This window comes from Callospermophilus lateralis, chromosome 16 (genome assembly GCF_048772815.1).
Source record: "Callospermophilus lateralis isolate mCalLat2 chromosome 16, mCalLat2.hap1, whole genome shotgun sequence".
Taxonomy (NCBI): Eukaryota; Metazoa; Chordata; class Mammalia; order Rodentia; family Sciuridae; genus Callospermophilus; species Callospermophilus lateralis.
This window is the reverse complement of record NC_135320.1, coordinates 17,477,456-17,494,024: the sequence shown is the minus strand read 5'-3', so window position 1 is coordinate 17,494,024 and position 16,569 is coordinate 17,477,456. Positions and strand designations below refer to the sequence as shown.

At 35.1% G+C, this 16,569-nt stretch overlaps 1 protein-coding gene across 2 annotated transcripts in view; it reads left to right on the top strand.

Annotated features, from left to right (window-relative positions):
* The window catches only part of Atp6v1h (ATPase H+ transporting V1 subunit H), a 124,614-nt gene that overhangs the window by 38,486 nt on the left and 69,559 nt on the right, over positions 1–16,569 (top strand). For both annotated transcript variants that reach the window (XM_076835493.1, XM_076835492.1), the window contains one exon: positions 16,139–16,317. In XM_076835493.1, the coding sequence (XP_076691608.1) occupies positions 16,139–16,317 (179 nt within the window). The remainder of the gene's footprint in view (positions 1–16,138; positions 16,318–16,569) is intronic.

Genomic DNA, 16,569 nt, shown 5'->3' with positions numbered 1-16,569 from the left:
CGTATTTTAGTATGGAGGTTTTTTTTTTGTTTTTTTAAATTTTTTTTTTATTTTTAGATTCTGGATCTACTGACTAGCAGTATATTTCTAAGGCAACTATAAAGATGTATAATTAGAGATCCACCTACACTGACCTATGCGGGACCCAGGCCCAGGGTAGGCCTGGGTCCATCCTGCCACTGGCAGACACCCACCAGAGCTCAGGCTCCACCTAGATCTGCCTCTGCTCACCTGCATGGGACACAGGCCCAGGATAGGCCCAGGTCCATCCTGCCACTGGCAGACACCTGAGGACACAATTCAGGCTCTGGCACAGGACCACCTACACCAGCCTGCACAGGACCCAGGCCCAGGGTAGGTTCGAGTCCACCGCTACCTTCACCTCCCACCTGGGAGCCCAGGCCTAACCCACTTCCATCTTGGGACACTGCAGACATCTCCATAGCCTTCTCCATGCAGTAGCCTCTACCTTTCAACAACAGACAGGGCCTAGAAGCAGCTGCATCTCGGAGCAGGCATCCCAAAGACAGTGTAAGGCTCACCCTTTCAGCCCCATCTCTGAAATATGTTGCATCCATTTTGGGCACCGCCACTGCTGTCTTGGAGTTACCTCCGCTATTGCTGCCACCACCTTTAGTTGCAGCAGCATACATCAAGAGTCTGGAAGCCCAACATTAAGGTGAGGTACAGATAATCTGCACAGATACTAAAAGATTATATGGTAGAAACTGTAATATCTCAGATCCACACTGCAAGAATGGAAGACACATAGAAACACATGACAACATGAAAAAACAAGGGAGGAAAGTGCCCCAAACAAACCAGGATACTGCAATAATAGAATCCACTCCACGGACAGCAAAGTTGATGAAATATCAGAGGAGGAGTTCGGGAAGTTCATAATTAAAATAATCTGTGAATTAAAGGATGACCGAAATGAGCAAATACAGGCAAAATTGATCATTCTAACAAAGAGATGAGAGAGCAAATATAGGTAACAAAAGATTTCTTCAAGAAAGAGATAGAGACTCTGAAAAAAAAATCAGAAATCCTTGAAATGAAAGAAACAATAAACCAAATAAAAAACTCAATAGAAAGCATCACCAACAGACTAGATAGATCATTTGGAAGATACAATGTCAGATAATGAAGACAAAGTATACAATCTGGAAAATAAAGTTGACCACACAGTAAAGATAGTAAGAAACTATGACAAGCCATCCATGAATTATGGGACAGCATCAAAAGACCAAATCTAAGAGTTATTGGGATAAAGGAAGGCTCATAGTTACAAACCAAAGGAATGCATAATCTCTTCAATGAGATATATCAGAAAATTTCCCAAGCATGAAGAATGAATTGGAAAATCAAATACAGGAGGCTTATAGGACACCAATTGTACACAATTACAACAGATCTACACCAACGCACATTACAATGAAAATGCCTGGTATAGAGAATAAGGAGAGAATCTTAAAGGCCATTAGAGAAGAAGAATCAGTTCACATATAGGGGGAGAGCAATTCATATCTCAGCAGATTTTTCAACCCAGACCCTCAAAGCCGGGAGATCATGGAACAACATATACCAAGCTCTGAAAGAAAATGGATGAAAACCAAGAATCATATCCAGCAAAATTAAACTTTAGATTTGATGATGAAATTAAAATCTTCCATGATAAACAAAAGTTAAAAGAATTTACATCTCGAAAGCCTGCACTATAGAACATCTTTGGCAAAATATTCCAAGAAGAGGAAGTAAAAAACAATGATGAAAATCAGCAGAGGGAGGTATTACACTAAAGGAAAATCTAATCTGAGGAGAAACCAAGTCAAATTAAATACCAAAAATAAACAAAAATGGCTGGGAATACAAATCATGTCTCAATAATAACTCTGAATGTTAATGGCCTAAACTCACCAATCAAAAGACATAGATTAGCAGATTGGATTAAAAAAAAAAGACCCAACAATATGCTTCCTCCAAGAAACTCATCTCATAGGAAAAGACATCCACAGACTGACGGTGAAAGGATGGGAAAAATTATACCACTCACATGGACTGCGGAAGCAAGCAGGGGTTTCTATCCTTATATCAAATAAAGTAGACTTCAAGCTAAAGTTAATCAAAAGAGATAAAGAAGGACACATCAAGGACCTAGGAATTAAATTGGAGACCCTGCGCGAAATAGAAGAAAAAGTAGGCCCTAATCTCCATCACGTCGGATTAGGATCTGACTTCCTTTAATAAGACTCCTATAGAGCAGGAATTAAAATCAAGAATCAAAAAATGGGATGGATGTAAACTCAAAAGCTGCTTCTCACAAAAGAAACAATTAAGTGAAGAGAATTGAGAGCTTACAGAATGGGAACAAATTTTTACCACATGCACACCAGATAGAGCACTAATCTCCAGGATGTATAAAGAACTGAAAAATCTTAACACCAAAAAAAACAAATAATCCAATCAATACAAGGATCAAGGAACTGAAGAGGCACTTCCCAGTAGATGATATAAAGTCAATCAACAAATATATGAAAAAATGTTCAACATATCTAGCAATTAGAGAAATGCAAATCAAAACTACTCTAAGATTTCATCTCACTCCAGTCAGAATGGCAGCTATGAGGAATACAAAAAAACAGTAAGTCTTGGCAAGGATGTGAGAAAAAAGGCACACTCATACATTGCTAGTGGGACTGCAAATTGGTACAGCCAATATGGAAAGCATTATAGAGATTCCTTGGAAAACTGGGAATGGAACTACCATTTGACCCAGCTATCCTACTCCTCGGTCTTTACCCAAAGGACTTAAAAACAGCATACTACAAGGACACAGCCACATCAATGTTTATAGGAGTACAATTCACAATAGCTAAACTGTGGAACTAACCTAGATGCCCTTCAGTAGATGAATGGATAACAAAAATGTGGTATTTATGCACAATGGAATACTATTCAGTATTAAAAGAGAATAAAATCATGGCATTTTCAGGTAAATGGATGGAGTTGGAGAATATAATGCTAAGTGAAGTTAGCCAGTCCCCCAAAACCAAAGCCGAATGTTTTTTCTGATATAAGGAGGCAGATTCATAAAGGGGTTGTGGGGGGTGTGGAACATGGGTAGATTAGACGAACTCTAGATATAAAGCAAAGGGGAGGGAGGGAAAGCAGGAGTATGGGGGTAGGAAAGAAGGTGTAATGAGATGGGCATCATTACTCTTATGTCATGTATGACAACACGATGGTGTGACTCTACCTTGTGTACAACCAGAGATATGAAAAATTGTGCTCTATTATGTGTAATATGAATTGTAATGCATTTTGCTGTCATACATAACAAATTAGAATAAAAAGGTGTATAATTATTTTAAACTGTAGGTATTTATTAATATGTAAGAATTTTTGAGTTTTGTAAGTCAGTTTCCTCCCTTGAAAAGATGAGGAAGTTGAGAACAAAAGAGGAGCTGAGTTTGAATCTTTATTCTAGGTAGCTAGTCATTTGTAAAACAGAAATAAAGTATTGTTAATTGGGTCCCCAGAGCCAATGTCTTCACTGTAACAACTGTCTCTGGATAATTTTGTTGATTGCCTTAGGATTTAGATGGGATTTTGGCAGATGGCTTGTTTGGTGTAATGTCTCTTAAGACTGTGGAACCAACCTAGATGCCCTTCAAAAGACGAATGGATAAAAAAAAAGTGGCATTTATACACAATGGAGTATTACTCTGCATTAAGAAATGACAAAATCATAGAATTTGGAGGGAAATGGATGGCATTAGAGCAGATTATGCTAAGTGAAGCTAGCCAATCCCTCAAAAACAAATGCCAAATGTCTTCTTTGATATAAGGAGAGTAACTAAGAACAGAGTAGGGACGAAGAGCATGAGAAGAAGATTAACATTAAACAGGGATGAGAGGTGGGAGGGAAAGGGAGAGAGAAGGGAAATTGCATGTAAATGGAAGGAGACCCTCAGGGTTATACAAAATTACATACAAGAGGAAGTGAGGGGAAAGGAGGAAAAATATAAGGGGGGAGAAATGAATTACAGTAGAGGGGGTAGAGAGAGAAGAGGGGAGGGGAGGGTGGAGGGGGGATAGTAGAGGATAGGAAAGGCAGCAGAATACAACAGACACCAGAATGGCAATATGTAAATCAATGGTTGTGCAACTGATGTGATTCTGCAATCTGTATATGGGGTAAAAATGGGAGTTCATATCCCACTTGAATCAAAGTGTGAAATATAATATATCAAGAACTATGTAATGTTTTGAACAACCTACAATAAAAATTAATTAAAAAAAAAAAAAAAAAAAGAATGCTACCTGACTGAGAGGGCTGGGGTTGTGGCTCAGTGGTAGAGCACTCGCCTAGCATGTACAAGGCCTTGGATTTGATCCTCAGCACCAAATAAAAGTAAATAAAATAAAGATATTGTATCCAACTACAACTAAAAAATAAATATTAAAAAAAAAGAATGCTATCTGAGAGTGATAATAGTGGACATATCTCAGGTAGCGCTTACTGTGTCATGCATTGTTCCCAGGGCTTTCCCTTGTTAACTCATTTAGTGTTTATTAGAGCCCTAGAACATAAAAATTATTATTTTTATTATTGGTATGTGTTATTATTGGTATTGTTATTATTGTTTGCTTCAGAAACTGTACTTTTGATCATTATTTATTCATATGTAATGAACAAGTCAAAAATAAAAAGTAATATACACGTGTTACAAAAATATAAATAGTATAGATATCATATTTGTCAAATGCAGTCACCTTTTAGATGTTTCTGAGCATGCAGAGATAAATATATAAATAAGTGTGTGGTTTTCCTTCATATTTAAAAATAAAATGATACCATATAATAAATATTGTTCTTTATCTTTTTTTAAATTTGTTTTTTTAAGATATACATGACAGTAGAGAGTATTTTGACATACATACATACATGGAGTATAACTTCCCTTTCTTGTGGTTGTACATGATGTGGAGTTACACTGGTCATGTATTCATATATGAGCATAGGAAAGTTATGTCAGATTCATTCCACTGTCTTTCCTATTTTGTTTAGCTTTATTATTACCAATTCTTAAAGAATACATTTTTATTTCTCTAAACATAGATCTTCACTCTTTCTTTTAATGGCTATATTCCACTGTGTTGGTATCTAAGCGTTAAGTATTCTATTGATGGGCTTGTGGGTATTTTCAGTTTCTTTCATGTATGCATGCTAACTTTGATGAATAATTCTTCTGAATGAAGTTCCAGAAGGGGAGCCAAAGATACATGCTGTTTTACACTTACTATAGATAATGCCAAATCACCTGTCTTTCAAAACTGTGCCAATTTATATTTATATCAAGTATGTATTGGGAATTTTCTACTCTCTTACTAGCATTTAATAGTCTTTCTTTTGATTTTTACCAAAAATGAAATCATTGTTTTGAAATTGCATTCTGTTAATACTGAATGAAGCTAAACATCTTTAAGTATTTTATTGACCATTTATTTTCTTTCTAAAAATTGCATATTAATAGCTTGTTGTCACCTTGTAAATTTTAAAATTTGATGTGTAGGAACTCTTTTCTGGATGTCTGTAGTTATTAACAACAACTAATGTTTATTGAGAGCTTATCTGTGTCAGGCACTGTCATAATTATTTAAATGTATTACGCATTTAATTATTCCAAGAACTCCATGCATGGCCTCTCATTAGGCAATGAGAGGTTAAATAATTTGCCAAAATAGCTAAGAAATTAAGAGCAGGGATTCAAACTCAGGCAGTGTGACTCATGCTGTTAACCATCATGCTAACCTTGTGTTTGACGCTGAGAATCATAATTGTTACATTTAATGAGTCATTTTCATGCATTGCTTTATGTAATCTTCATGATTAACCAATAAGTTCTATTATTATTTTTATTTTATAGATGAGGAAACCAAGACTTAAGAAGTTGATTCCTCAGTTAGTATAAGATTGAAACTTCAGTGTAATTTATCAGCTTCAAAATCTTTTTCTTAACCACTCTGCCATCTCCCCTGCACTCATTTTTTTTCATCTACTTTTGGTACATTTTCTCAGGAACCTTAAGAGTGCCATTAAAAGGGTGGAGGGAGATTATGAAAAGGAAAACCATAGGTAATGTGAGAGGAGAATTTGAATCAGTGTAACCTCAGAGTCTCTGGCAGCTAGTTTTCAGTGAGATAACAGTGCAATTAGATATTCTAGAAGTGAACTGTATTATTTTTCAGTTTATATGTTAAGGTTACTAGGGCTGGGAATGTAGATCAGGGCAGAGCCCTTGCCTAGAATATTTCCTAAAACCCCTTATTTCACTCTGCAACTTTTCAAATGATTTTATATATATATATATATATATATATATATATATATATATATATATATATATATATATATAATATATATATATATATATATATATATATATAAAAATATATATATATACACACATACACATACACATATGTATATATATACACACACACATACACACACATATATATATTTTTTTCTTGTATGTTTTTTAATCACTGCTTTGTACAGACATTATTTAATTTACTCAGTTGTCTTCATCAAACTTAAGACCTTGGTTGTCTCTATTATCTGTGTTTATGTGTATGACACATAAAAGTGACTCAGAAAATTTTGTGAATTAAAGGTGTTATATACCTGGGAAGATTGAGGCAGGAGGATTGCACGTTTGAGGTCACCTGGACAACTTAAAAAGAGCCTGTATCAGAATTTAAAAAAGTAAACATGAAGTTTCCTCTTGAGAGGGGGAAAATGTGCTGCCTAGTTCTTACGAGGAAGAACTCACCAAAGCCCAGTCTCTCCAAATAAGCCTCTTTGTCAGCTCTGCTTTTACTATTTTATTGCATACTTTTCTACATGAAACAAGACTGATTTTTTAGAATTTATTCATGTGAAATAAATTTATTCATGTATTGCATCTTTTCAACTCGACATATTTATTTTCTGAAGATTTAAAGCTCCTTCCAATTCTGTTAGTTTATGTTGTGAGTTTCTCTCTTGTCTTTCCTCCTTATTAATCTAGTAAATTCATAGGAGCCCATATTTTACTAAAATCCTCTAGTTTAAATGAAGCATCCACCATTTGGAAAAAAATGGGGCTAGTTTAGATCTTTCATTTGTTTAAAAAAATTGTACGATAAGAGAAATATTAAGAAAAAAGTATAAATTATCCTCAATTTTCCAGTGGAGCCTTGTTGACATTTTATGTGCTATTTATAATTTCTATTCCCTAAATACACAAGGCATCAATTCAAGATGACTTGTAGTGGGCACTGAAAAACAGAAGGAAGGACTAGGGAGAGTCTTTGAATTCTCGGCCCCCGTCATAATTTAGGTGGATCATGGTTTACATTAGCGACTGCAGATGGTGTGTTCACTCAAGTTGGTAGTGAGTGCATCTGCCATGGTCAGTGGAGGTGAGGTTGTTGGGCTCCTGGGTTGTCCTCTGAGCCTTTGGCATTTGCTTTCCCTCTCCATGCTTCACCTTTTTTCATGTTTCTGGTGTGAGTACTATTCTCTCTCCTAAATTTGTCACTAGACCTTACTGATGATGCCAATAGGGTAATGTCCTTCAAAAAATAAATGTGTACTAAATCAATCTTGGGCATATAATAGACCCCCCAAAAATGTGTGTGATTATACAAGAGATTGAACAAAAGTGCTGAAAGAAAAACTTTCTATAGGAATAGGGTAATGGCATTGAATTTATTGATGTTTATGTTGATTTCTTTATTGACTGATTTCAGTTTCTTTTTAAAAAATATTTGGTTGTTTTGTTCTCATATTTAAAACTATGATGATAAAATTCTATAACATACTGTCTGTTGCTTGAAGCTGCTGCTGCATTGAAAATCAGTGTACCTCAGAGCCTCTGGCAGCTAGTTTTCAGTGCAATTAGATTATTCTAGCAGTGAATTGTATTATTTTTCAGTTTATATGTTAAGTTTATATGTGTAGGGCTGAGAATGTAGATCAGTGGCAAAGCCCTTGACTAGTACATGTGAGGTCCTGGGTTCAATCCTTAGTAACATATACACATACACCACCACCACCACCACCACCACCACCACACACACACACACACACACACAATAAATAAATAATTTAATTAAATTAAATTAAATAAAGAAAAGGAAAAAAGAATACATTCACTATAATAATCCACATAAAAACATATCACAGAAAGCAAGACTAGAGGAAGAAAATCCCTTTTTTTTTCTGTTAGTCCATAAATGTTTTTCTCTAATTTGAAAGTTGTTCATAAACTTGTTATTGAAAAGCTCTTTTCAAAAAATAAGATATATTTTGTAATTGTTAAACCATTAGGAAAAATACTTACCTTTGACTCAATGTTCTTACAATTAGATTATTCTAGAAAGATAATCTTGAATTATTGTTCTTATTTTTTGTATGACTTTTCACTTCTTTTGATAGAAAAATCAACAGTTTCCTTAGTAATTATTAATATGGAAGTAAACTGTATTATTTTTCAGTTTGTATTTACTTATCCTTTTCTGTATGTTAGTCATATTTTTGTTTGAAAATACCTTTGTATTTTGTTTAAATCTTTGTCTTGATGGAATGACTTGATGAATACACCATGTTTATGGTATGCAAAGCTCAAAAAGCCACAAGAAGTGTAGAGCCAGACTGAGATTCTTAGTTTTTTTTTTTTTTGACCTGATATGGAAACTCTTTGGATTAGTTGTCTCTTTTGTATTGAAATATGAGGAGTAGTATAGTTCCTTCTTAATTTTCTTTCTAAGTGACAGTACAATGTGAGACTGGAGTCTGCCTGGAGTGGATAGACCTAGATTTGAATTCAGCACTTGCTTGTTTAGTGTTGGGAGAGTGGCTTGAATTCTGAAATGGTTTCCTCATTGGTGAAGGGTGGGTAGTAATACTTAACCCACTTCATGTCTGGGTAAGATAAGGATTCAGTGAAGTAATAGTGAGATGCCTGGCAATAGTGAGTACATGATACATACTCTTTCCTCTGTCTCTTCTCTTTATAAAATCATAGAACACCAGAAGTTTGCCTCTTTAAATCTTATATGTAAGGTGAATTCTTATTAATGTTAAGCCCAGATGAAGATGTAGTGCTTTATTTTTGTTTGATTTATAAGAGGCAGAATTGATATTTTACAAATACTAAGCAAGATTTAAAATTCTATGTAAACTATATTTGTAGTTTCAATTTTTACCCATAATGCATGAAATTTTTTTTGACAATTTCTGGGCTTCCATCATCTGTAATTTTTAAGATTTTGGATTATTTAAATAGATCAGTCCATTAGCAGAAATATTTGTTTTTTGGGCTGAATAATGCTAAACTTGGGTTAATGCAGTTATTTATGTGAGTATGCTGAAGGACCCAAATTCAAAAGAATGTTTTTAGATATCCACAACTTTGATCTATACAACTGAGCTAAAATTAAGCCATTTGTAAGGACATGATTTAGACCATCAAAAAAACTGGGGAAAATGTTTTGAAAAATCATTTTCAAATCCCTGTGTCCTTTAAAAGTGATTTCTCTAGCCAGGGACAGTGGTGCATGCCTGTAATCACAGCAGCTTGGGAGGCTGAGTCAGGAGGATTTCGAGTTCAAAGCCAGCCTCAACAATGGCGAAGCACTAAGCAACTCAGTGAGACCCTCTCTCTAAATAAAATACAAAATAGGACTGTCTCAGTGGTCGAATGCCCCTGAGTTCAATCCCTGATACCAAAAAAAAAAAAAAAGAAAAAGATTTTCTGATGAGGTTCTCTCAATATGGTCGTCATGTATTTTTTTCCCCCCATATCCTGAAACTGAGAAGGAAATTTTTATGCTGGAGACTTTAGGAAGCTTGTTGAGCCCTTGTGAATTGAGCAAATCTAGCAGCTGCTAATTATTATTATTTTTCCATTTGAGGGATGAATTTTATTTTTGAAAATGTCAGTCTCACTTATGCATGGTAGGTGTGGAACTCCAGGTCTTTGCAAATGTTATTGCTGTTGGTTAAATGGATTTGTCAATCTTTAGTTTCTAAAATAAGTTAGAAGGTTTTGGAGCTATGACTGAGACAGGCATTGGAGATTATCTTTGTTCTAGAGTTCTACATCTGCTCTGAGTTTTATTTCCCCTTTTAGTATATTTAGTCAAGAGTCTGAATTATATGTGTAATGATATGGGACATTATATTTGTTTTAAAATTCTGATTTTTATCAGAAAGTCTTAAGAATTACCATCAAGTTACCATCTTCTTTTCATTAACTGTATTTATCACAACTCTTAATTCATATCTGCACGTACTTATTCATAGATGTGTGCATTTTCCTGTGCAAGTAGTTAATAGTTTCAAAGAGGCTAGCTCTAGCTTGAGTGTATAGGGACTATTTTTCTCACTTTGGCATAGAAATTATATTGCCATGTAAAAATTGTATTCTCAAATCTATCCCTTATTCCCTATTTCAGAAATTCTGCATAGACTTTGCTAATTAAATCTCCATCTTGCTTATTAGATACATGTGTGAATGAAGCAAGACTGAGACTTGTTTTGGCACTGGGGATTGAACCCAGGGGCACTTAACTACTGAGCAACATCCCCAGCCCTTTTTTTTTTTTTTTTTTAATAAGAGACAGGATCTTGCTGAGTTGCTTAAGGCCTCACTATGGCTTTGGACTCACAATCCTCCTGCCTCATCCTCCTGTGGGATTACAGGCATGTGATACCATGCCTGGCAAGACTGAAACATTTTAAATCTTAAAATGTGGCCTGCATTACCACTGCAGTGTGGTGCAATGAAACATTCACAACCTGCAGTGGATAGTATAGAAAGTGAGAGTGAGCATGAAGTGGGATCTTTATCACTTGTGTAAGCAGTGTAGTGCATCCTTTACAACCCACAGTGGATAGTACAGAAAGTGAGAGTGAGCATTTAGAAACTTACAGGAATTTGATAGAATAATTGCATGTCTATTAATTTTTGTAATATAGAATTTGTATTTGGATTTTTCAGATATTTTAAAATTCATTCTTAATTTTTTAATGAAAGCATTCACCTTGAGACTAGTCATCACTACAGTTGATAAATGTGTAATTTCATGGCTAGAAGTTTAATTTTGGTAATGGAAAGATCTGAATTGTCATGTGATTCCATCTTGTACTTAGTGAAGTCAAGATCTTGCTGCACCACAAATTTTCCATAGGCTAAATGAGGCTGGATTGGCCACTTTTTCGTTTTGTTTTTGGTATCAGAGATTGAACCCTGGGGTGCTTTACCCTTGTTTATATTTTATTTAGATACAGGATTTTACTGAGTTGCTCACAGCATATGTTGCTGAGGCTAGTTTTGAACTCATGATCCTCCTGACTTATGTTTACCAGCCACTGGGATTACAAGTGTGTGCCACTATGCCTGGTCACTTTTTTGTTTTGTTGGGTGAAGGTACCACTCAGTTTTAGGACCTTATAAAACTATATTGCTTCCAGATTTTATAGGTTGTTTCTGGAAGATTTTGTTTCAAGTACTTTTCATAACACATTATTTCCTCCTTTATATTCTTTATCAGATGAAATTAAAGAGATGAAATTAAAACTTGTTTTCAAGGAAAAATTAGGCTTAATGATTGATTTGACAGGATTGAAGAAAAGGGGAGAATAAAAGATGACTGATCTTTGAGGTGCCATTATCTTGAGAATTGAGAATACCATAACACAGACTGTCCTATTGAGATATTGAATGTGTTAAAGTTATAGTTGAAACCACTAATGATATTATTACCATAATATCATATAGAGTTTAAACAGACATGTAGGAGATCAATAAGGGACCATGTGAACCAAAAAACTTTCATGCTTCTAAAGTTAGAAGAGATGGTAGTAGGAAAAGTAACTGGAAAAGGTAACAGAAAACTTAATAGAAGAACAAGTAAAAACTCAGAAAAGGAAATAAGGAAAGGAAGAGTTTCATAAAGGAAGAGGTTATTAGATTTAGGGTTCTATGCAGTTTAAGATCTCAAAAGAATTTGTGGAAGGAAATAATAGATGTCTTGGGAGAGAGTAGTTCATAGGAGTAGTCATAGTAGAAGCTGGGGTTAAGGGAAGAATTAAACATGATCTATGTTTTCTAGTCGGGTGATGTGGACTAAGATTTCACAGTTTAGTAAAGGACACAGGCTTGTTCAAATGTTAATGTCATTGATAATTTCTTCTTTGACCTGTGGATTTTGTAGAAGCACATTGTTATCTTTCCAAATAGAAAGTAGACATTTACAGGTCTTTAATTGAATTCCATGATGGCTAAAGAACTATTCTGTAAGTTTTTAACCCTTGGAAAGTTGAGAATTGTTTTCTGACTCATAATGTATCATGGTGAATGTACTATGCTCATTTTAAAAGAATGCATATTTTGAAGGTGGGAATAGTGTTCTGTAAATGTCAATTAGGTCAGGGTGGTTGATAGTTATTATTCTGTGCACTGATTTTTTTTGTTTAGTTGTTCTATCTGTTGCTTAGAGAGCTGTTCACATCTCTAGCTTTTATTTTAGATTTGTTTATTCTCCCTTAGTTTTGTTAGTTTGTGCTTCATGAATTTTCAAGCTCTATTATTACATTATGCACATTGTGTTTCCCTAATAAATGGTCCCCTTGTGTCATTGTGAAATGTTCTCTTTTATCACTGATAAAGCTCTTTTCTCAATATATACTTTATTTGAAATTATGTGATAAGCGAGTTCTTATGCTTATAGTTTGAATGGTATATCTTTTTCCATCTTTTTAGTTTCACCCTATCTTTGATTTCATATTTAAAGTTTGTCTCTTTTAGACAATATATAGTTGAGTCTTGAATGTGTTCTAATAATCTCTGCCTGCTAACCTGAGTGTTTACTTCACTAGCATTTAAAGTGATTGTTGGTGTGGTTGGGTTAGATCTGCCATTTTACTCTTTTCTGTTTGCTCCTTTGTTTTTTGATTTCTCTTTTCAATTTTTGTCTTCTCTTGGGTTAATTGAATTCTTTTTAAAATAAATTTATCTATTTATATAATTTGGTACATATGACAGCAGATTGCGTTTTGATTCATTGCAGCACAACTTTTCATTCTCTGGTTGTACATAATGTAGCATTGTACTGTATGTGCAGCCACACATGTACCTAAGGTGACGATGGCCATCGTATACATATGGATGGCAAGTTTTGTGACTTAAAATAACAGTTCCAAATTAGATTGACCAAAAGAATGAAGGACTCCTATGTTTAGTGAGTGAAACATTGTCAGCTCTCATAGTTTTCAGGCACTTATTGAGGTTGCTTTGGTGTCTGTCCTTTAGTTTTATCTTATCTCTGAAATATCAACCCAGAATTCTATATTTACTCTTGTAATCAACAACAAAAAAATCCTTCAACAAACTTTTCTTAGTGTGACAGTGATGTGCATCTTCTGGGCTTGGTGTCCATTAAACATCTGAAAATTTCTCTTTCATTGAATGTGGGAAATTCAGCTGTATTTCTTCAAATAAAATTTCAGCCCCATTCTCTTTCTCCTCTCCTTTAGGTATTCTAGTTGTACGTATATTGGGCCATTTGATATAACTAATGAGCTTCTGAGCCTCTATTTATTTCTTAAAAATATTTTCTTTTTCTGTTCTTCTCCTGGATAATTAAAAAAAATTTTAGTTGTAGATTGATACAGTACCATTATTTTATGTATTCATTTTTATGTGGTGTTGAGGATCAAACGCAGGGCCTCACTCATGCTAGGCAAGCACTCTACCACTGAGCTGTGACCCCAGCCCCTCCTTGGATAATTTTGATTATATATTTTCTAGTTCACTTTTTCTTTCCTATTTCATCTCTGTTTGATTCTTAAGTATAATGGTTTGTTTGTGTGTCAAGTAATTTTAGATTGTATCCTGAAATGCTATGTCTGGAGATTCTACAGTCTTCTGTTTTTGTCTAGTAAAATTTGCTTGCTTTATTTTGGTGGGTGGTTTTCTTGATTGACTTTGAACAGGAAACTTTGTTTCTTGGCTGGCAGCTCTGGTTGCAGTCCAAACATTTTGTCTTTAGCTGAGCTGCTCTGAGTCTTTCCTGTGCATGCAGGTTTAAGGGGTTGGTCATATGTGATTAGATGGAATTTGAATCTCCTTTCTAGCTTTTAATCTTCTGGAAGTCAGCATGTATGCTTTCCAGCTTCACTTTCTGTCTAGGCCAGAAAGACTATTTTTTGGCTTTACTGCAGGTTCTCAGACTGCTCTTGTGCCCAATGCACAGATTGTACTTGGCCTCAAAATAAACTTCAGTGGCAGATGTTTGTATTGCTCCCTGACTTCCTTACTCCAAGTAAGTGTGAACTTCAAAGTCTGTCTGCCTCTGTTTGCTTTTCCTTTTTGTAGTTGCTTTTTCAGTGTGATTAGGTTTTATAGTTGTTTCTTACAAGAGAGAGATTTATCAGCTAGGTTCTTTGTCTTTCTTGAGTGGAAGTTTGGGTTTTAGTTTTGAAGTAATTCTAAAAGCAGATTGAGTTATAGTATTGCTACTGTTCTCATTATGTATTTATAATAAACAAAGATTGCAAGTGGTTTGTGATGTTATATATACAACCATTGAGGAGCAATATTAGGTTCACAAATTTTTCTTTGAATATCAATTCTGAGCCAGATACTGAGCAAGTCATAAAGAAGGATGAGCCATTACTTTCAAGGCATTTGAAATCTGGAGGAAACATAAAGGGGAGAACAATGGGTATTGATCTCTTTGGTTTCCACATGCTAAGCTCAGTCTCTTTCTGTATTTAGCATAACTGCTAGGGTTATAACTTGCTTACAAAAAGAAATTTCAAATTTCAAGTATACTTTATTTAGAATTGCTATTATATGAGGGTGTTTTTTTTTGGTGGGGGAATTTCTTAGATCTTTTTTACCAGCTTAGTTAAAATACCATGTTTGTACTTGTTCCTAGGTGAATTCAATGAACGGTTTGTCTTTATTAATTTGTTGATTCCTTTGCTATTTTCAGAAATACTGTTTTTTTAAAAAATGTATTTTTAGTTGTCAGTTGATCTTTTTACTTTATTTATTTATCTATGGTGCTGAGAATTGAACCCAGGCCTCATACATGCCAGGCAGGTGATCTACCACTGAGCCACAACTCTAGCCCTTTGTAAGTTGTCTTAAAAATAGACAAGTGCAGAAGAAAGGGAACTGTTTGAATACCATAAAAACTTTCTGATAATTGTTCAAGCAAGAGAATTTTAAAATTACTGTTCTTTGTGCATAGATTTCTAAGGGGGAAAATATGTAACTGACTGGAAACTAGAGAGATAATCACAGGAGCACTCTTCTTCTTAGCATCCTTAGTGTTCTAACTGGGCAACAAATGAAGTTCACTGTATTGTACTCAGGAGCAGGGCTGTGAGAAATGATTGTGGTGGATTTTGTTTTCAGTGTATTTAGTGTTGTGAAGCTTGTCTGGGTCAATAAATATGTTTAGTAAGCCAGAAGTATGTGTGTTAGTCAACGTTCATCACAGTGACATAATACCTCAGATAATCAGCCCATAAGAAGGAAAGGCTTATTGTGGCTCATGGTTTCAGTTTTATGGCTTCTTGGCCCCTTTGCCTTTGGGTCTGCAGCAGAAGGGCACATCATAGTGGGGAGCATGTGGTGAAGGAAGCTACACACCTCATATGTGGCCAGAAAGCAAAGGGAGAGAGATGGAGGAGCCAAGGTCTCAATATCCCCTTCAAAGGTATGCTTCCAGTGACCTAACTTCCTCCTTCCTCCATTAGGGGCTCCATCTGTAAAGTTCTTACTACCTCCCAGTAACACGATGGGCTGGGGACTAAGCTTTTAACACCTGGGAGTTTGAGAGACATTTCAGATTCAAACTATAACAGTATGTAAGTAATCAAAGGTAGAGTTCTAATAAGGGAGAGGCACTCATGAAGGAGGATATCACGATGAAGTCATTGACTTAAAAGTGATGGTTATATCTGAGAACAGAAGGAAAGTTAGAGGATATAAAAGGAAATGAAGAAATCTGGGAACATCATGTGACAAAATTATAAAGTTTTTTATTATCTCTTTTTCTAACTCAGAACTTTTTAGAAAAGTCAACTGAAAGAGAAACTCGTCAGGAATATGCTTTGGCTATGATTCAGTGCAAAGTTCTGAAACAGTTGGAGAACCTGGAACAGCAGAAGTATGATGATGAAGATATCAGCGAAGACATCAAATTTCTTTTAGAAAAACTTGGTGAAAGTGTCCAGGACCTTAGGTGTGTTCATATTATTACTTTAAAAAATTCTCATATACTAGATCTGTTGGGCTTTGTTTGATTTTGCATAGCTTTTTGTTTTATTTTGTTTTTGGCAGGGAGTGGGGGTTCTTACTGTGTTGCCCAGGCTGGCTGTGAACTCCTGGGCTCCAGGGATCCCTCCTGCCTCAGTCTCCTGGGGGGTTGGGGCTACAGGTACATATGCTGAGTTGCATAACTTTTTCAGCATCTGAATTGATTGCCAAGTATGAA